We start from the raw sequence: 20,864 nt of genomic DNA on the forward strand, positions 1-20,864 counted from the left end.
ACAATGGGCCGGAGTCATTTAGGAAAGTAAGGCAAAAAAAAAGAGTACGTTTGTTCCCGGACAAACCCTGTTACAATGAAAGAGGTGCAATTTCATTTATTATTTTGCACATGAAGAAAACACTGGCTTTTGTCTCACGTAGCAAACAAATACTTGATAGCTTTAATTTTACACTGAAATTTAAAGTTGATTTAGGACATGCTCTATGCCAACTATAAATCTGCCATCACATTTTAAATTTACCTCCCCCACCAATGCAACATGATTTTGCCAAGGTGCAAAGTTACTCCCTTTAATTTAATCTTTGCTTTCTTTAATGATTCATGCCCAGTATCTGAAGACCTTGGCTAGGGCTGTGCCGTTTAGAAGTCCCCATTTTGTGAAAATTTTGTTTTCCATCTATATGTGAAAGTAGGACTCAAAAAAAACACTTCCCTATTCCTAGAAGAGTTTGCAACACACAGGAAAAGAGTCAGACACATCTCTCTTACAGACGTAAATACACAAACATATACCTGATGTATACAGTCCTCAATACAGGCTCCACGTTTTCATGAAAACAATCATTCCAGACTCCCAGGATCATGAGCTAAACACAGGTAACTAGATAAGACAAGAAAACTAAGGAACAAGAGAGCAGATGGAGGAGAAAAAAATATTTGCTAAGTAACAAGATTATACATATTTGACGCTCTGATGACTAGTGTAAAATGTGATAGTACATCTGCCTCAAACGCACCTATTGCCTATACAGAGAAGCAGCTATGTTGTGGTCTGTAGCAATATTTATGGAAATACAGACATTACTGGAATATTGATAGGAGGTCTAGTAAAAATACATACATCAACTGTGTGATAGGTGCACTTTACAGGAATACAATTACAGTTTTAGTCATTGACATTTGTTGTTGTACTTGTTTTACCACTTAACATTGAAATGTACTGTGTATTTTTCTATACAATGAGACAGAAGAATGTATGATAAGTGTTTTTTCTAGAATGAACGGCAGTGAACTAAATTCTGAATGGTGAATTCTAACTTTTTTTTATTTGCATATTATTTGTTCAGATAAAGAGATGGTATAGGATATTGTATTATGTAAAATAAGAGGGCATCATAGAAAATATGAGGCTAAAAGCTACTGGCTAGATCAAGAGCCCTGAGTATATCTTACACGGATACTGCACATGTACAATGTGGTGCTTTAAACAGTAATAATGTAATGTCATCCACATATATATATATATATATATATATATATATATATATATATATATAAAATTATATGTATATATAATATATGTGTATATTATACGTATGTGTGTCTATATAATATATTACATGTATATATATTATATGTATATGTGTGTATGTGTGTGTGTATATATATATATATATATATATATATATATATATATATATATATATATATAAAGTGGGCCTTGAAATATGCTACCCCAATGAAGTATAACTGGAATTTGCAGAATGCATCCCATTTAAAGGTAAAGGGGGAGACGGCATCTCTGCTTTCTCAGAGCTGGTGCAAAATGTACGTAATTTTGCAGCGTGAAAGTGGCTGTATGCAATTTCCTCTCCTTTAATAATTTTAATAATTTAACTCAGCAATATGTAATCACATCTTTGCAAAACTAGGCCAAACAGCATGCCTACATTTTCAGCTTGTGTGCTGTGATTCTAACCATGGTGTCATGGAAAAAATAGCTGCACGGAGAGCTATAATGCTCCTCTCACCCTCTGGGTGGTACTGCAGCTCTAACTTTACCTGAGACTATGGCAGCACCAACCAGGTGCCTTTGAAATTGCTCAGTATGAGGGATTTCTGGAATACCAAGAGCTACAGTGCTACACTATACATATTGCACTTGTCAGAAATATAAAGCTTTTGAGAAATGTGACACATAGGTATATTAGAACTAGAGATGGGCGGGTCTGGTTCCCCGAGAACCGAACCCACCCGAACTTTGGGTATCCGAGTACCGAGCTGAGCAGCTCAGTACTCTCCCGCCCGTTCCGAATCCAAATCGAGGCCGAACGTCATCGTGACGTCGTCGGATCTCGGGGCTCAGTTCTCGCGATACTTCAACTTTATAAATACATGCCTCCACAGCAATCCATCGCCATTTGACAGAGGGAGAGAGCAGGGTGTAGTCACAGGCTGATTAGAGCAGGGACAGAGAATCCAATATTCTTCTTGCAATTGCTCTAACAAAAATCGCTAGTGAAGAGAGGAAGATAGAGGTTTAATATTTTTTGTTAATATTTGGCACTCCCCAGTGCTTTTGGGGTGTCCCCCATAATTGTGCATCAATATTTCTGCCTGTCAAAAGTCATATCTGTCAGCAGTATCTACCAAATAATTTTTAGCACTCCTCTGTGCTTTTGGGGTGTCCCCCATAATTGTGCATAAATATTTCTGGCTGTCAAAAGTCATATCTGTCAGCAGTATCTACCAACTAATTGTTAGCACTCCTCAGTGCTTTTGGGGTGTCCCCCATAATTGTGCATAAATATTTCTGGCTGTCAAAAGTCATATCTGTCAGCAGTATCTACCAACTAATTTTTAGCACTCCTCAGTGCTTTTGGGGTGTCCCCCATAATTGTGCATAAATATTTCTGCCTGTCAAAAGTCATATCTGTCAGCAGTATCTACCAAATAATTTTTAGCACTCCTCTGTGCTTTTGGGGTGTCCCCCATAATTGTGCATAAATATTTCTGGCTGTCAAAAGTCATATCTGTCAGCAGTATCTACCAACTAATTGTTAGCACTCCTCAGTGCTTTTGGGGTGTCCCCCATAATTGTGCATAAATATTTCTGGCTGTCAAAAGTCATATCTGTCAGCAGTATCTACCAACTAATTTTTAGCACTCCTCAGTGCTTTTGGGGGGTCCCCCATAATTGTGCATAAATATTTCTGGCTGTCAAAAGTCATATCTGTCAGCAGTATCTACCAAATAATTTTTAGCACTCCTCTGTGCTTTTGGGGTGTCCCCCATAATTGTGCATAAATATTTCTGGCTGTCAAAAGTCATATCTGTCAGCAGTATCTACCAACTAATTGTTAGCACTCCTCAGTGCTTTTGGGGTGTCCCCCATAATTGTGCATAAATATTTCTGGCTGTCAAAAGTCATATCTGTCAGCAGTATCTACCAACTAATTTTTAGCACTCCTCAGTGCTTTTGGGGTGTCCCCCATAATTGTGCATAAATATTTCTGCCTGTCAAAAGTCATATCTGTCAGCAGTATCTACCAAATAATTTTTAGCACTCCCCAGTGCTTTGCGCTCAGAATGGATTCAAAGCAGTCCACATATGATCAGAATGAGCAACCAGGTTCTTTTACCAGTCCTGATGTTAGTGTTCCCAGTACGTCATCTGGCCAAGGCAATGTCAAACAACAGAGTGTTTCCAAATTAGTGCAAAAAACAAAAACCCCAAAAAAATTTACTGTATTGAAGCGAAAAAGAAGTGTAACTGAGCAAAAGTTAAGTGACAATAAAAAAAAAATTGCAAGCATGCCATTCTACACACGCAGTGGCAAAGAGAGAATGAGGCCTTCACCTTTGGCTTTTAGTGGCAGATCCCAAAAAGTTACCCAGCCTACAATTGGTGCACAACTACTGTTACGCGTCAAAGTCGAGCTGCAAGATAACAGTAAGGCATTAGAGGAGAATGTTTGCTCTGATTCACAAATGACAACAATCCCTGTGGAGAGTCCATCCAACAGTGGGATGTCTAATCGTGAGCATTCTGCTGTGTGCCTTAATAGCCCGAGTGTAGCCGGTGATACCCAAATTGAGGATGCCACTTTGGAATTAGAAGAGGATGAGGGGGAAATTTGTGTAGGCGACGAGGGCGCTAATGAGGATGTTGATGAGGATGAGGTTGTTTGTGTAAGTCCTGCACCAGTGGCAGCAGTTCTGGCACGTGACAAGAAAAAGGCCATTGTCATGCCTGGGCATAAAACAAAAAAATCCACTTCTTATGTGCGGAATTATTTCTACCCAAATCCAGACAACAATTGTATAGCCATTTGTAGTTTAAGTCAAGCCACAGTCAGTTGAGGGAGGGACCTTAACCATCTTGGAACCTCGTCTATGTTATGCCATTTAACGAGAGTTCATGGCAAAGTGTTGGGAAAAGCTGAAAGTTCTTCCCAAAAAAATACAAGCACTCCATCATCAGCTAAGACCCTCCGCTCACCGACATCCCGACGGCTACAAAATACACCCACCACACCATCCTCATCAATATCCTCAGTAGCGCTCGGAGTTAGCCCGGCATCCCACTTAAGGCTGGATGACTCCTGCACTATTATTGATTCCTCTGAAGAAAGCGTTAGTCCCACTGCTGCTGCTGTTGCTGCTGCTGGGAGTGAATCGTCATCCCAGAGGCAGGTCAAGAAAATGAGCAGTCCTACATTTCAGCAATTAAATGTGAAACAATCATTTGCGAGGGGAAGCAAATATGACAGCAGTCACCCAGTCGCCAAGCGAATCACAGACACCATGGCTGCAATGTTAGTGTTAGATCTGCATCCAATCCCAACAATAAACGCAGCTGGTTTTTCACAGTTAATTGAGGTTTTGTGTCCGCGTTACAGAATTCCATCGCGACACCATTTCTCCCGTAAAGCAATTCCACAACTATACCAAAAAGTGTGTAAAAATGTAGAGATTGCGCCGAAAAATGCCATTCTGCCGACTGTTCACTTAACCACAGATATGTGGACAAGTGGAAGTGGCCAAACCAAAGACTATATGACTGTGACAGCCCACTGGGTTGGTCATTCACCCTTACCAGCAGGAACAGCAGCAGCATGTACACCACTACGTAACATTTGTCACAGGCAGGCCACTCTTTGTATCACCGGCTTCACTAACAGGCATACGGCTGACAATTTGTTACGCAAACTGAGAGATGTGATTGATGCATGGCTTATACCACTCGGACTCTCCCCAGGGTATGTCATTTCTGATAACGCCAACAATATAGTGCGAGCATTACAGCTGGGTGATTTCCAACACATTCCCTGTTTTGCTCACACCATCAACTTGGTGGTGCAGAGCTTCCTACGAAATAACCGTGAGGTGCAGGAGATGCTTTCGGTGGCCCGTAAAATTTCAGGCCATTTCAGGCATTCAGCCACAGCATGTAGGAGATTACAGCAGCTCCAAGAGCAGTTTAACTTGCCCTGCCACCAACTTAAGCAAGAGGTGGTAACTAGGTGGAATTCCACCCTGTACATGCTTCAGAGGATGGAGGAACAGCGCAAAGCCATCCAAGCATATTGCACAAGCCATGACATTGGGAAAGGAGGGGGGATGTATTTCACTCTTGCACAGTGGGGAATCCTTTCCGTGCTGTGCAAGGTGCTGAAACCATTTGAAGTTGTGACATGTGAGGTGAGTGCAGACTCTGCTAGTTTGAGCCAAGTCATTCCTTTAATTAGACTATTGGAAAAGCAGCTTGAGAAAATGAAGGAGGAGCTGAAAGCAAGCAATTCAGCAAAGTATGTTGGCCTTGTGGATCAAGTACTTAATTCGCTTCACAATGATCCTCGAGTTATTAAGATCTTGAACTCGGATAAGTACGTTTTGGCTACTGTGCTTGATCCAAGGTTTAAAACCTACATTGAGTCTTTACTTGTAAATGAGCGAGATGTGAACTTTTGCAAGGAGCTATTGCTCAGCAAGTTGGCTGCTGAACTGGGCCTCGGCTTGACGACGTGTCCTCCTTCACTTTCTCAAGCTGCTGCTGCTCGTAAAAAATTAAATTTCCAAAAAAGAAGTAGGGAAGACGCAGGGGGCAGACCAGAACAATTTAACATCTGGGCTGGTTTGAAGGATTTTTCAAAAAAATTTGTCACTTTGCCCATAACTCCATCCAATACGAGTATAAACATGCAAAGGATGGTGGAGGATTACTTTCAAGAGGTAGTTGATATGGAAATGTCAGACAGTCCCTTTCCTTACTGGGAAGAAAAGCAGCCCATTTGGAAACCCATGTACAAACTTGCTTTGCAATACCTAAGCTGCCCACCCTCCAGTGTGTACTCTGAACGAGTGTTCAGCACAGCAGGGAACTTAGTCAGTGATCGCCGTAGAAGGTTACTTCCCAAAAATGTGGAGAAAATGATGTTTATAAAAATGAACTACATCTTCCACGAGGAAGGCCTTCACCATCCAAGACATCCAAGCACCGACTGTTCTCTAATAGCGGATTTAAGCGGCGATGAATTGATAGTCTGTGATGATGACGTACACACTGATGAGGGTGAGGATGAAGCTGAAGATGATGACGATAACATCTTTTTAAAACTTTCTATGTAAGTGTAGGGTGCAATCTACCCCCAAAGAGGAAAGGGACTTGTGGCATTTCCATATCACGTACCATCTGGAAAGGCTGCTGTTAGGGCAATTTATCCTTAAGGGTAGGGTGTCATAGACAGAGTGACCCCAAACTGGCTTTGTCCATTTCTCATAATATTGTACAGTCTATAACGGCTGAATTTTTTGGTATTTTATACAAGTGGAGGGGGGCCTAGAGAGACAGAAACCAAACTGGCTTTCTCCATGTCAATTAATATTGTACAGTCTATAACGGCTGAATTTTTTGGTATTTTATACAAGTGGAGGGGGGCCTAGAGAGACAGAAACCAAACTGGCTTTCTCCATGTCAATTAATATTGTACAGTCTATAATGGCTGAATTTTTTGGTATTTTATACAAGTGGAGGGGGGCCTAGAGATATAGAAACCAAACTGGCTTTGTCCATTTCAATTAATATTGTACAGTCTATAACGGCTGAATTTTTTTGTATTTTTGACAAGTGGAGGGGGGCCTATAAAGGCAGAAACCAAACTGGTTTTGTCCATTTCAATTAATATTGTACAGTCTATAACGGCTGAATTTTTTGTTTTTTTAAACAAGTGGAGGGGGGCCTATAGAGACAGAAAGCAAACTGCCTTTTTCCATTTCTTTACATATTTAACTATAAGTGTAGGGTGTAATATACATCCAAAGACGATGGCTGCATTGCCAATATGCATAGATGGAGAGAAAGACAATCTGTTTTGTGTGTAGAATAAATGAAGGCCTACCAACGAAGAATTAAACTGTTTTTTTGGATGATTTATTACCTCAACAATTAGATTACTTATCTCTAAAACAGTTGGAGCACTAAATTGGGTTATTTTAGGCCCAAAAACATGGATTTTCCAACAAAATAGCAAAACAAAACCAAACAAAACCAAAACCAAAACACGCAATGGCGGTTTTGCAAAACCAAAACCAAAACACAACGGTAATCCAGATCCAAAACCGAATCCAAAACCAAAACACGGGGGTCAGTGACCATCTATAATTAGAACAGTGTTTCTTAAACCTGGTCCTCAGGATTCCTAACAGTTCATTTTTTCCATATCTCCTTGCTTGGGCACAGGTGCATTCATTACTGACTGACACATTGTAACAAATCCACAGGTGGTATAATTATTTCCCTTGTCACCTGGAAAAAAATGCACTGTTAGAGGGTCCTGAGGACTGGGTTTGAGAAACACTGTACTATAACAGCAGAATTGACTTAATAGGAGAAGCCCTGCTGTTGTGTTATATTATACATAATGCAAAGGTATTGTAATGTCCGTAACTATCGTCATCAATAAAGATTGTCCTATGCAATCAATGTGGTTCCAATGCACAAAGAGATTTAATAGCAAAATATAACACAGTATAACTGACACATACATGTGCGCACTGGATCCAGTAAGAGCTCATCAATCCTGAATTCTGTGTAGTGTAGTCAGAGAGACTGTTACTGTGCCAGTGGCCTGGTTTTATATAGTATGGACTAAAAGAAAACAGTGATGATGTCACAATGTACATAAAGATAGCACTAAGATCATTCTTCATTGGTTCAGGGTTTTAAGATACCCCAGTACAATGCAGGTCATAGGTCAGTTCAAACGATGCTTCTCCAAAGGTGGGGGGCAAATCACTCCAACAGCTGTGTAATTTTATACTAATCATTACTAGTGATCGCAATGTGCAATCGCTTATCCGATTATATAGAATTCCTGCTGGTGAAATGGGGATTAATATAAGACCAAACACATTACTTTGCTTATGACCTGAACCATAAATATCTTTAATGTAGGTTTACTTTTAGTAATAAATCTCATAATTTTTTATATTAATAAAAGAACGTGAGTTGGAAACTTTATTATAAGTGAACCATTTACAAATGTAGGTGTGAATGTAAGTGTATTTACTTTGTTTTACTATGCGATTGTGTAATTAGTGACAGTAAGCTGTTGTGTACTAATTGCAATCGCATAGGAAAACATTACAATCGGTATTTATTAATTTAAAACAACTTCATCCAATTATTTGACTTCAACAGTATTGTATGTAACATTGATAACCTTCTTGTCTTCTTCCTACATTCAAGGAAGTGAAGAAAATGGGGAGACCCAATCCTGTGCAAGGACTGTGTGTCCTGCTCTGCCCTCTTCTATACATGCAGGGGACTCAAGGTCTGTATACACTAATAGAGTTTCTTTAATACACAAATACTTTAATCATTTTGTTCGGATTAGCAGCAGACAGGCATGTTGCTTATGATCTTCGATAATGTTTGGTTGATACGATATTAATATCAAAACCCTAACTTCCAAGAAAAGATGAGAAAAGATGTGGCAACATTTTGCGTGAATCTAATTTTGTAGCCGAACAGGCAGTTTTGCATATGTACAAAGTTCCATCGATGCTCTAATCAAGATCCACTTTTGCAGTGCAATTACACAGAAATATTTTATATATATTAAATTATATGGATATATATATATATATATATATATATATATATATATCTCCCCACTCTGAACCATATTTGCTCCCCTTGTTTCAGCTGTGCCCTCTTCCACTTAGAATGTAAGCTCTCTAATGAGCAGGGTCCTTTTATTTTCATGTCTGCATTTATTTTGTGTGCCTTGTATGTCCGTGTTTTATGTATGTACTGTTTTCTCTACTGTACAGCGCTGCAGAGCACTGTGGCGCCTTACAAATCTATGATGATGATAATAATAATAATAATAATAATAATAATAATAAATAACTTGGTTTGCTTTATTATAACTACACTGCTGACAGATTTAGCCAACTGTATCCCAAAACTGCTGACGTCTCTCTGACTATGAGACACAGGCTCCAGCTATTTGTATGTTGCATTTGATAAAGTAATTCAGGCTTTTCACCATTGCGTATGCTCATTTATTAGTATTTACTCTGATTGTGCAGTACTGCTTATTGAATCCAGGGGTTCACGGAGGATTGTCGGGGGGGGGGGGGTTTCTCCCCGCCAACCCAAAAAAAAGAAAACGAAAAAACCGAGAGAGAGCTGCTGCGCATGCCCCCACGCTCCATTTCGCCAGCGCTGTCCTATACAGCAGCCGCGGCGCTGTCTAAGAACGTCTGCGGCGGCTGCTGTATAGGACAGTGGCCACTTAGTTAGCGCAGGGGGGGTTTCTAGAGACTCAGAAACCCCCCCTGCGTGCGCCACTGGAATCATCACATGTTTAGTATAGGAAATCACTTTTATGGAGCTTGATAAATAGATGCTTGATCTCTCATTCTGTTTCTTATTTAGACATCTGTCTTATGTTACTGTTTCAGGTTCTGCACTTCTAGACTCCCTTACCTGTGTCAATAACTACAAAACGCATTGGAAATGTAAATGGAAAGAAAGCAGGGATTCTCATAGACTACTTCCCATGAGCCTCTACCACTGGAACGATCTGGGCAGGTATTTTTGCATAGTGATCCATATTGACAAATGAGAAATCTGTATGGAAGCAATGATATGGGGAGGGCACATCTATTATGCGGTTTGCATCAGGCGATATCAGCAGATACAGATAGGACCTCATTTAGAGATAAACGCAAAGTCTGTGTAAGAAGTGTAGGAGTGGGAGTGTGCCGCAGCTTGGTAGGGTATTACGAGTATCAAGCAACCCCAGTTGCGTCCCACTCTTAATACCCTATCGAGCTGCGAGCAGTTCCTGCAGCTAGCTAACGCTTGCGCCACCTAATTCCTGCCGCACAGCTTTAGCCCGGTTTTGATGTGTGTTGCGTCTGCGCCTCACTGCGACTAGGATGTATTTACATGGTCACGCCTTCACAAATCCGTGTTCCTCCCATTCTCTCGTAGTGAGTCGCAAGCTGTCGCAAATGTTAATTGCGTCCAAGATGCAGGCGGATTTGGTGCTTTCTGCACATGCGTGGTAGTGTTTTTTTTCTGGATGCGCCTAAAACGGACTTTGCGTCTGACTCTAAATGAGGTACATAGTCTACAACTGATGCCTGTCACTTCCTCTTCATGGTACCGCTTGTGATCGATCCTTTTTATGGCATGCTCCCCATTTCCAAACAGCTAACAGCCAGTCCTATCACTATTTGCACTCGGGTACTGCACTGACTTGTGAGTGACTGGCAAAGTCCAGTACACAACACAAGACATTTATTGAATGTCAATTATAGATCCGTCAATGAAATTGGCTACTGGATATGGGTCTATATATTAAATTGGACTCTACATATAGGTCTGCATTTTAGAGTGGACTATAGATAAATATTTTGCATATTATAATTGGCACCAAGGAGAGCTCAGCGTGTTTGATTTGGTATAAGATATGACTTAACTTTGTATACTTGGCATCAGATATGGCTCAATGTTTGTGCATTTGGAACCAGGCATGGCTCAGCACATTATAGTTGGCACTAGATATGGTTTGGATTTGTATACTTGGAACCAGATATAGAACATTTTATTATACCTGGCACGAGAAATGGCACAGTTGCTTCTAACAATTTGTGCTGTCTCCTAGATTTGGGACATATTTTTAAGACTTGCTCATACTGTGCTGCTATGCTACGCCCCCCTAACAGGACTGCTATGTCCTGTTAGGGGGCGTTGTCACTGTCCAAAGTGCTAGGCCGGCCACAACACTCCTCCCCTAAAATCACACACAATTGTCAGGGTACCAGAGACACCATACCTCCCATCTTCCTGCGAGTCAGGACAAAGGTTCTCAGTACAGGACAGTCTACTCAAATCAGAAATGTCCCAACAGTTGGCAGGAATGCCTACTAGCTGTGGAGGAGAACCAAGAAACTGCTGTGCAGACATATGTGATAGGCTCCAAGTCAGTGATGTAGCAAGACAGGCTCCTTGAAGCACTGAGAGAAAGTTGCAGGTATGAGCTGTGGCAGTAGCTGCTTATTACATTGTTTTAACGCAGTAATGCACCTTCTCTCCAACTGCAGTAAAAAATAATAATTAATAAGAGCAAACCTTCCATGGATTTAGTAGTAGAGCTTAGAGAAGCAGCAAATTAAAGTTCAGACATTGGCTACACAGTGACAGCAGCCATTTTGTGAGCAGAACCAATATTCATAAGTATGCAGTCTATTAATTCACTAGTGACATCACTGAGGCACAAATATGAGTGCATGCTGATCTACAATCTAGTAAAAAGTGCCCTTTACTCTAGCTGGAGCACCAGAGGATGGTCTGTGCAGCCATTTTTTCCTTCATACCTCTTACAGCCCCAGTTGAACACTGAAGAGGGGTGTGAGACAAAGGACAAATCACAAACCGCAATCGAGGTTGCCTAAAAAGAATTGTTAATTCAGGAAGTGTTCATTCATTTTACCTTTCTGCTACCTAGTTATTGGCATATTACGGTATTATTAACCCAGCTTTCTGCTGGAAGCTCAGGGAACTGCGAGCAAAAAGCCGGCGTTAACCCTACCGTAATAACGGTATTTATGTGCACTATTACCGTAATAACAGTAATAGTGCGCAGGTCGCGTTTTTCAAGTAACGCGGCCAATTGAATTCCCCCTTAATATTAATAATAATTAATCACACATTAATCATTATCATAGAAAATAATAACTTCAATGTACATTGTGTTTTAACTTCTATTATAAGATTACTTGAATACAGGTGCCGTAGATCAATGAAAAGTAAAAAATTAAAACGATCCAAAGATATAGGGACATAAATAGACAGGGAGACACTATGTCCAGCATGTATACTCCTGCAATAACTTTCTGTTACAAACAGCAGCAAGAACAGACAACATTGTGACCCTGACAACTCGGACACTCAAAGAGATGAGGAAGGTTACAAGACCTGTCGCATTAATGATAGGTTCATCACGGCAATGAATACCAAATACACATTCCTACCAGAACGAACTGTGCATATAGAGACCCGCATCATTCCAGCCTCTAAGGGTAAGAGACCAGACATCAAACAGCCATAAAGCAGCATCTCTGATCCCCGTTCACACCATAATTAACCTAAACCTTAAAATACAATTTACCTTATGAAACACTGATAAATATATATGTCAATTTATCATACCTTTGGAGATTTGAGCTTGTATTTGCATATGCAGGTAAGTGCAAGGTATTGTTCTGTGTTTCAGGCATTTCTAATACTCATCAGGCTTCTGGGAGGTTAACAATCTGTGTAATTGTGTAATTTAATAGACTTTTAAACAAATATGCCCCATAATTCCAACTTGATCCTTAATATTTTACCATCCACTAAGCTCTTAAAAATGTTACATATATATTTGTGTTTGTTACCAGGTTAAGGGAGGAATCTACTAAAGGTCGATTTTACCACCTTTTTTAAAATTGCTTAAAAAAAGTTAAAACAATACAAAAAAAAATCCCCAAAAAATGAGAATTCATTGTCCAAATTCTCCACCGCTTTCACCATTCATTTCAATAGTGTTTCAAATATGTGTGCTATATATGGCAGATATATATATATATATATATATATATATATATATATACACACAAGTTAACCCGTGCATGATACTCATGCATTCTAGTCAAATCAAGCTACTTAAGGTGTTAAAAAGGTTCTTGTCATGCATTTGGGCCATAGCCAAGGCCTCCTCAGGGGAAAAGCGTTACTTCCCGACGCAAGCGCCCTTTTTTAACGTGGTTTTTGTCCACATGTCACCACCTCATCATTCTTCTCCATCGCCTCATCCTTCATTTTCATCGCTACATCTATCCAGATGTCTATCCAAACACAGGGATCTCTCTCAGCGGTCCTGAGTATCACACTCCTCTCACTCTGTCACCCCCGGCAACCACCAACCACTCCCCACTGTCACCCCTGGCAACCACCAACCACTCCCCACTGTCACCCCCGGCAACCACCAACCACTCCCAACTGTCACTTCTCCTTCTATAAAATCTTTATAAACACTTTTAACAATTAACAAATTAAATTAACAAATTAAAAATATCTTCGTATACCAAATTTCAGCCCTTTCTGAATTTTTTTTCCCACACACACTAAGAATTTAGTAGGTCAGTGTATAACTCGCCGAGCAGGTGGCGCTGCAGCTTGGTTTTATTTTTTACACACACACACACACACACACACACACACACACACACACACACACACACACACAGACTAACACACGCCACTAGGTATTTATATTATAGATATTAGATAATGCTAAGAATTTAGTAGGTCAGTGTATAACTCCGCCCAGCAGGTGGCGCTGCAGCTTGTTTTTTTTTTTTTCACACACAGACTAACACACGCCGCTAGGCTTATATATATATTAAGATACTGTCAGTGATATATTATAATGAATAGTGTTTCCTATCCAACTTTCTTGCAGTTCGGATGTCATCTCCAGAAGCTATAATGGTCCAACAGTCTGGAAATGGTTTGCTCAATGTGAGCTGGAAGATGCCAGATTACATTTACTCCCCTGTATCTCTGCTATACCAAATCACATACTGTAGAAAGGATTGGGAGACATGGCAGGTACAGTAACTTAATATTATTATTGCCTCTTATATCGCCTGAGGGGAAGGGTTATGGTTATTGTGGTTGTAGGTGTCTTCCCGTCGCTCCAGAGTTCTGGTCTTCAGCTAGCACTGAGGAAATGAAAGACTTCCTGAGTAATAACAGCCCTGAGTATCTCCAAGCATGGGACCCCCATGTTTCAGCTAGCAGGGATAGGGTGGGAGGTGGTAGTTATAGCTACGTCATTCGCTAACTGGAGCAGCTATCTTATTTTATATCATTGGTCTCTGTGTTATCTCTGTCTGTAGGACGCTGCTGTGCTTAATGTTTTGGGAAACATGGAAGTCAGCCTTAGTCCTCAGTTATTTGTGCCAGGGAGCACCTACCTGTTCAGAGTGCGTTCTGTGTCTGCCGAACATCATCAGTTACGCAGTACTTGGAGCAAAGAATCAGCCTGGACAATGCCCCAAGGTATTTTAAACAAGTATTGATTATTTATAACCATTGTACTTGTAAAGAATAAAAACAAATTGAACACATTTACAGATTTACTGGTATATTAGAGCTGCACCTAGGAACATATTTTCCTTCTGTGGCCCCTACTCTTAGCTGGAGCCCTGGGGGCTGCTGCTTGCTGTCATTTTTCTCAATTCACTGCTGGTTCTCTATAATCAATAAATCATCATCTTTAAATAGAGGTGGAGGGGATATGAATACTCGCCGCACGTCCTGGTTTTTGACTAAGGTTTTGAGAGAAACTGAGGTACCCTGGCTACATGTAGGGGGTAGGTGCTATGTTAGGGAAACATTTTACTAGGTGATAATGCAGCTTTAAGCTCACAATTTCAAGGGAATGGCAACTAATAATATAATAGAGCCTCAAACCTAGATTGTAAGCTTGCGAGCAGGGCCCTCTTACCTCTTTGTCTGTATGTATTACCCAGCATTGTTTTATTACCATCATCATTTATTTATATAGCGCCAACATATTCCGTAGCGCTTTACAATTGGGGACAAACATAGTAAACTAATAAACAAACTGGGTAAAACAGACAAAGAGGTGAGAAGGCCCTGCTCCCAAGCTTACAATCTATTGGACAATGGGAGTTTGACACATGAGGTTAAGTCTACACTTGCAGTCGGCCCAGCCAGACTGCAAAGGTAAAAGTGACTCATAAGCTAAGTGATCCTGTCACACAACAATGGTGATCAAGGGGTAGTTGTATAACAGGTGGTAATAGGGTAATGTAATGAGGTTAAAAGGGTGGTTGAGGAATATTATAAGCTTGTCTGAAGACGTGGGTTTTCAGAGAACTCTTAAAAGCTTGTAGACTAGAGGAGAGTCTTATTGTGCGAGGGAGAGAATTCCATAGAGTGGGTGCAGCACGAAAAAAGTCCTGTAATCAGGAATGGGAGGATGTAATGAGTGTGCATGAGAGACGCAGATCTTGTGCAGAATGGAGTTGCCGAGTTGGGAGATATTTTGTGACAAGAGAGGAGATGTATGTTGGTGCAGCTTTGTTGATGGCCTTGTAGGTTAGTAAGAGTATTTTATATTGGATTCGGTAGAAAACAGGCAACCAGTGTAGAGACATACAGAGTGATTCAACAGAGGAATAATGTTTTGCAAGGAAAATCAATCTTGCTGCAGCGTGCAAAATAGATTGTCGGGGTTTGAGTCTGTTTTTGGGAAGGCCAGTAAGGAGGGAATTGCAATTGTCAATGCGGGAGATGATAAGTGCATGAATTAAGGTTTTTGCAGTGTCTTGTGTGAGATATGTGCAAATTCTGGAAATGTTTTTTTAGATGTATGTAACATGATTTAGATATAGAGTAAATGTGGGGAACAAAGGATAGGTGTGAGTCAAGGATTACACCTAGGCAGCGAGCTTGTGGGGTGGGATTTATGGTCATGTTATCAACAGAGATAGAAATGTCAGGTATGCTCTTGTTGGTGGGTGGCAATATTATTAACTCTGTTTTAGAAAGATTAAGTTTGAGTTGGCGAGAGGACATCCAAGACAAAATGGCAGAAAGACAGTAAGTTACACGGGCAACACAGATGTCGAGAGATCAGGAGAGGATAGATAGATTTGGGTATCATCCGTATAGAGATGATACTGAAATCCAAAGGAACTTATTAGATTTCCAAGAGAAACGGTATAGATAGAGAGCTGCAGAGGACCTAGCACTGAGCCTTGCGGTACTCCAACTGATAAAGGAAGCGGAGCAGAGGTGGCCCCAGAGAAATTAAGAGTGAAAGAGCGATTAGAAAGGTAGGATGAAAACCAGGATAGAACTTAAAGCTCTAGGGATTGCAGTGTTTGTATGAGAAGAGAGTGGTCAACGTTGTCAAATGCAGCAGAGAGATCCAGGAGAATTAGGAGAGAGTAATGGCATTTAGTTTTAGCAGTGATTAGATCATTGACAACCTTAGTCAACGCAGTCTCTGTGAAGTGTTGAGAACGAAAGCCAGACTGAAGAGGATCCAACAGGTTGTTTGCGGAAAGGAAGCGTGTGAGGCGAGTGTAGGCAAGTCTCTCTAGAAGCTTGGAGGGGCACGGCAGCTGAGAGATGGGACGGTAATTTGAGAGAGAGTTTGGGTCGGAATCTTGTTTTTTTATAATAGGAGTAATCACTGCATGCTTGTATAGTGACAGAAAGATGCCAGTAGAGAGCGAGAGATTACAGATTTTAGTTAGAGGTGAGATGAGCACAGGAGACAGGGATCTACCAATTTGTGAGGGAATAGGATCAAGAGGACAGGAGGTAGAGTAGGAGGATAAGAAGAGAGTAGACATTTCCTCTTCATTTGTGGGGTCAAATGAAGAGAGGGTGTCAGAGGTTGGTGGGAAGGAATTGAACCAATTGCTTGTTGAGGAAGAGGATACCATTTCTAGTCTGATCTTATCATTCTTGTCCTTGAAATAGGAAGCAAGATCCTGGGCACTGATAATGGACGGAGGGTTTGCGGTGGGAGGATTGAGAAGAGCTTTAAGGGGTCTATTTATGACCCTTCATTTTTTTCACTTGATACTTTCAATCCTTATCTCCTTGATAAGGATTGAAAAGTAACAGCTATGTATTAAAAAACTTCTCAGGGACAGCAGTGTGGATAGACTGCTGTCCCTGAGAAGTGACTCACCTGATCATCGCAGTCTTTTCTCAAGTTTAAAGGCTGCGGTGATCTTCTCTTTTTTTTTCCTTTTTTGTTAGTGCGCATGCACCGACTGAAAAGTTGGTGCATGCGCACTAGCATAATGGACAGCAAACTGCAGGATGATTGACAGGGAGGGATCACATGATCCCTCCACACATGCGCTGTCCAGCTCTGCTCTTCAGAGCAGAGCTGGACAGCGCAAAAGTTTTCAGATATGTTAATGTACGTCAGCTTCAGATGGCGCCAGCTTCAGATGGCGTACATTAACATGTAAAAAAAGAGAAAAGTTTCTCTAAATAGACTTTCATACATAGCGGTTCTGAGCACTTCCCATACACTGTTATGGGGAGTGCTCAGAAAAACGATAGCAAATGCAAAGCAGCAGATATCTGAGATATCTGCTGCGATGCTTCAATAATACATAGCAATTTCACGGTAAACACCCAAAAACTGTTGTTTTCGGGTGTTTAACACAGGAAAAATCCTTGATAAATAGACCCCTTAATGTCTTAAAAAGGCGTTTGGGTTGGAAGCCTAAGCATAGATAAGAGATTGGAAGTATGTTTGTTTTGCAGTGTCCAGAGCATTTTGATAGGAGCGGTAGATAGAAGTATATGTGAAGAAGTCATTAGAGGTGCGAGATTTACGCCAGTGACGTTCTGCTTTACGGGAAAGTTTTTGAAGATTTTGCGTTGCTGTAGTCTGCCATGGCTGACATCGAAGTCGACGTGTAGTATGTAGTGTCGCTGGAGCCACTTGATCAATGGCTGTTGCTAAGGTTTGGTGAAAATGAGGTACTGCCATCTCAGGGGAGGAGAATGTAGAGATAAGGGAAAGAAAGTGTTGGAGAGAGGTGAAAAATTGTTGAATATTAATAGAATTAAGATTTCTGCGGGTATGAAGAGGTTTGGTAGAGTTAGACAGTAGAGAGGTTAGAGCAGTGGGGGTGAGCGTGTAGCTAATAAGGTGATGGTCCGAGAGGGGGAAGCGTGTGTTAAGAAAGTTAGAAAGTGAGCATAGTCTAGAGAAAACAAGATCAAGGCAATGGCCATCCTGATGAGTAGATGATTCAATCCACTGCGATAGGTCAAGTGAGGAGGTTAGAGAGAGTAGTTTGGAAGCAGCCTTGGAAGGTGGGTTATCAATGGGGATTTTGAAATCACCCAGTATGAGGGTGGGGATGTCTGAAGATAAGAAGTGAGGGAGCCATGCAGAGAAATCCTCAATAAATTGTTGGTGTGCTCCAGGGGGACGATAGATCACTGCAACACGTAGAGAGAATGGATTAAAAATGCGAATAGCATGTTCTTCAAAAGATGTGAACGTGAGTGATGGGACATTTGGTAGAACTGTGAATGTGCACTGTGGGGAGAGAAGTAGTCCAACCCCACCTCCTTGTCTGCCTTCAGGTCTGGAGGTGTGGGTGAGTTGGAGGCCACCATGTGAAAGTGCTGCAGGTGAGGCAGTGTCTGATTGCATGAGCCATGTTTCAGTTATTGCCAGAAGGTTGAGGTTTTTTGAGAGGAAGAGATCATGAATGGAGGTAAGTTTGTTACAAACAGAGCGTACATTCCAAAGGCCACATTTAAAGGACTTTGGAAGAGAGGGGAGACAGGTGATGTGTTTGAGGCTTGCTATAGAGCAGTAGTGTTCTGATGCATGTGTGTGTGAGGAGTGTGGGGGACCTGGATTAGGTGATATATCACCGGCTAATAGAAGCAGAGAGAGAGAAAGATAGGTAAGGGGATTGTAAGATGTGTGACCTTTTATTTTCTGGCGACAGGTGGAGGCTTTACTTGTTAGAGATAATAAATAGGACAAAAGTTCATGGGTATTAACTAGAGGTGAGTGGAGTAATGAAGGTACAATGTGGACAAATGTTTGTGTTGGTGGAGGGGTGAAAGATGATACAGTCCTAAAGATAATGCCATGAAAAGAGACCAAGAAGAGCAATTTGTTAAACATTGTGATGAGAGTAAAAGAAAAAAGTTAGGGGTTTTTAAAGAATTACCTCTTTGCAGTGTACCGTATAGATAGACAAGTATTGCAGAAATAGACTTTGCAGATATAGCTTATTCCTGGGAGTAATCCAATGTAGTCCAATGTTTGTCCAACTGTGTTGTCTAACTGTGCATTTTCGTCCACTTTGTGAGAAAATCCTACTTAGTGTAGAAATCACACACGTCTAACCCCACATACGTCACCCCATAGACTGTTTCTTCCCAGTTGCAAAGCACTAGGGAATTTGCTGGCACTATATAAATACATTTTTAAGATGAGGTTGATGATGATGAAACCTATAGTAAGTCATAGGACTCGATAATTATTGTTTACTGAACCAATATATTAGAAATTAAGGCTGGAAACTGTCAAGAATAGCCCTAGAAATTCCAGATAACCTGATTTGGGGCATACTGCCTGTATCTCCAAAAATGATTAGCTGTAATGTGTATGCACCACTCATAATTGAGCATAATCTTACACTAGTTCTACTTAGTGTAGGGATTTTGGTTGGGTCACTTTATGCTCACAGTGTTTTCTACAATACCCTGTGTTGCAGAAGACACAAAAAAAAAATTAGTTTAGGAAACGATATAGGGCCTGAATCATTGAGGAGAAAAAAAGCATAAAAAAGTAGTAGCTTTGCACCTCGGCAAAACCATGTTGCATTGGGGGGAGAAGTAAATTTAAAATGTGGGGACATATTTATAGTTGGGGTAGGGCATGACCTAGATCAACTTTAAATTTAAGTGTAAAAATAAAGCTATCAAGTATTTGTGTGCTACATGAAAAAACAGCCAGTATTTAACTTATGTGCAAAATAATAAACTAATTTGCATCCCTTGCATTGTAACATGGTTTGTCCCGGAAAACATTCACTCCTTTTTTTGCCTTACTTTCCTTAATGACTCAGGTCCACTATGTGGACGATTTATAAAGTTAAAGAAAAGACACACATTAAGGATTTTCAAATTTTGTTTTGTGGTCAGGCATTTAAGGCAGATGGAATAATTATAGTGCCACCTGGCCTCTTGTGTATTTCACGTGTGTCCACTGGAGTCATCATGTAAAGCAAGGGTTGGCTGGAAAATTTTGGCATGGCCCATGAGTAGCACTTCATCCTTAAATATTGGTTTTAGGTATACAGCACAGGCTTGTGAAAACCCCCTTCAGTGAAGAACTCACCCGGCCTATATAATAATGGGCATTGGGGGATCCTATTTACCAAGCATGAAAGTGGCACTTAATGTTGTGGTAATGCGTTCCTCAGAAATATATTTTAAAAAAATCTTTGTTCTTGAAAAAATGCAGTAGTCTTTATTTTTTTTTTTATTGATTTAGAAGAATAGAAATGTACTTGTTAGTTATACAGGTACCACTAAAGCTCACCTGTGTCTTCCACTTGAACCACTGTTGCAAATCTCCCACTTCCTCAGGGACAAACGCAGGATTTGCAGAGGGGGGTTTCCACACCACGCCGCCAGTGGGCGTGACCAGCATACATGGGGGCGTGGCCATAATTTTAGACAGTGCTTGGCTGCTCTTCAACTCTCCCTATCCCCATAATATACATGGGCAATGCTGCGTGCACTACTGTTAGGTGCATGCAGCTCTCTATTTTCGAGCAGAGCCGTGTGAAGCGGGGGCAGGGTCCAGGCACCTCAATTATTCAGTGCTCCAGGCTTGGAGGGGGTTTCCAGGCACTAGGAAACCCCTCCGCGGTTTGCCTATGTTCCTGGCTCAATGAATAAGGTATCACCTCAGCCAGACAGAGTAAGAAAAAAAACATTGGTTTAAGTGGAAGAAACACACGGTCATGGTGAGC

The 20,864-nt window shown here is 40.9% G+C and overlaps 1 protein-coding gene across 2 annotated transcripts in view; it reads left to right on the top strand.

The window, feature by feature from the left end:
* The first annotated feature begins 434 nt into the window (after positions 1 to 434).
* The window catches only part of CSF2RB (colony stimulating factor 2 receptor subunit beta), a 50,798-nt gene continuing 30,368 nt past the window's right edge, over positions 435 to 20,864 (top strand). Inside the window, exons 1-6 of one of the 2 annotated variants that reach the window (XM_075183063.1) lie at positions 435 to 599; positions 8,473 to 8,557; positions 9,696 to 9,825; positions 12,154 to 12,323; positions 13,748 to 13,896; positions 14,187 to 14,349. In XM_075183063.1, the coding sequence (XP_075039164.1) occupies positions 8,485 to 8,557; positions 9,696 to 9,825; positions 12,154 to 12,323; positions 13,748 to 13,896; positions 14,187 to 14,349 (685 nt within the window). In that variant the 5' untranslated portion in view covers positions 435 to 599; positions 8,473 to 8,484. Of the gene's footprint in view, positions 600 to 8,472; positions 8,558 to 9,695; positions 9,826 to 12,150; positions 12,324 to 13,747; positions 13,897 to 14,186; positions 14,350 to 20,864 lie in introns of both variants that reach the window. The other variant, XM_075183062.1, reaches the window with a different exon arrangement.

This window comes from Mixophyes fleayi, chromosome 8, assembly GCF_038048845.1.
Source record: "Mixophyes fleayi isolate aMixFle1 chromosome 8, aMixFle1.hap1, whole genome shotgun sequence".
In the NCBI taxonomy this organism is placed as follows: Eukaryota; Metazoa; Chordata; class Amphibia; order Anura; family Limnodynastidae; genus Mixophyes; species Mixophyes fleayi.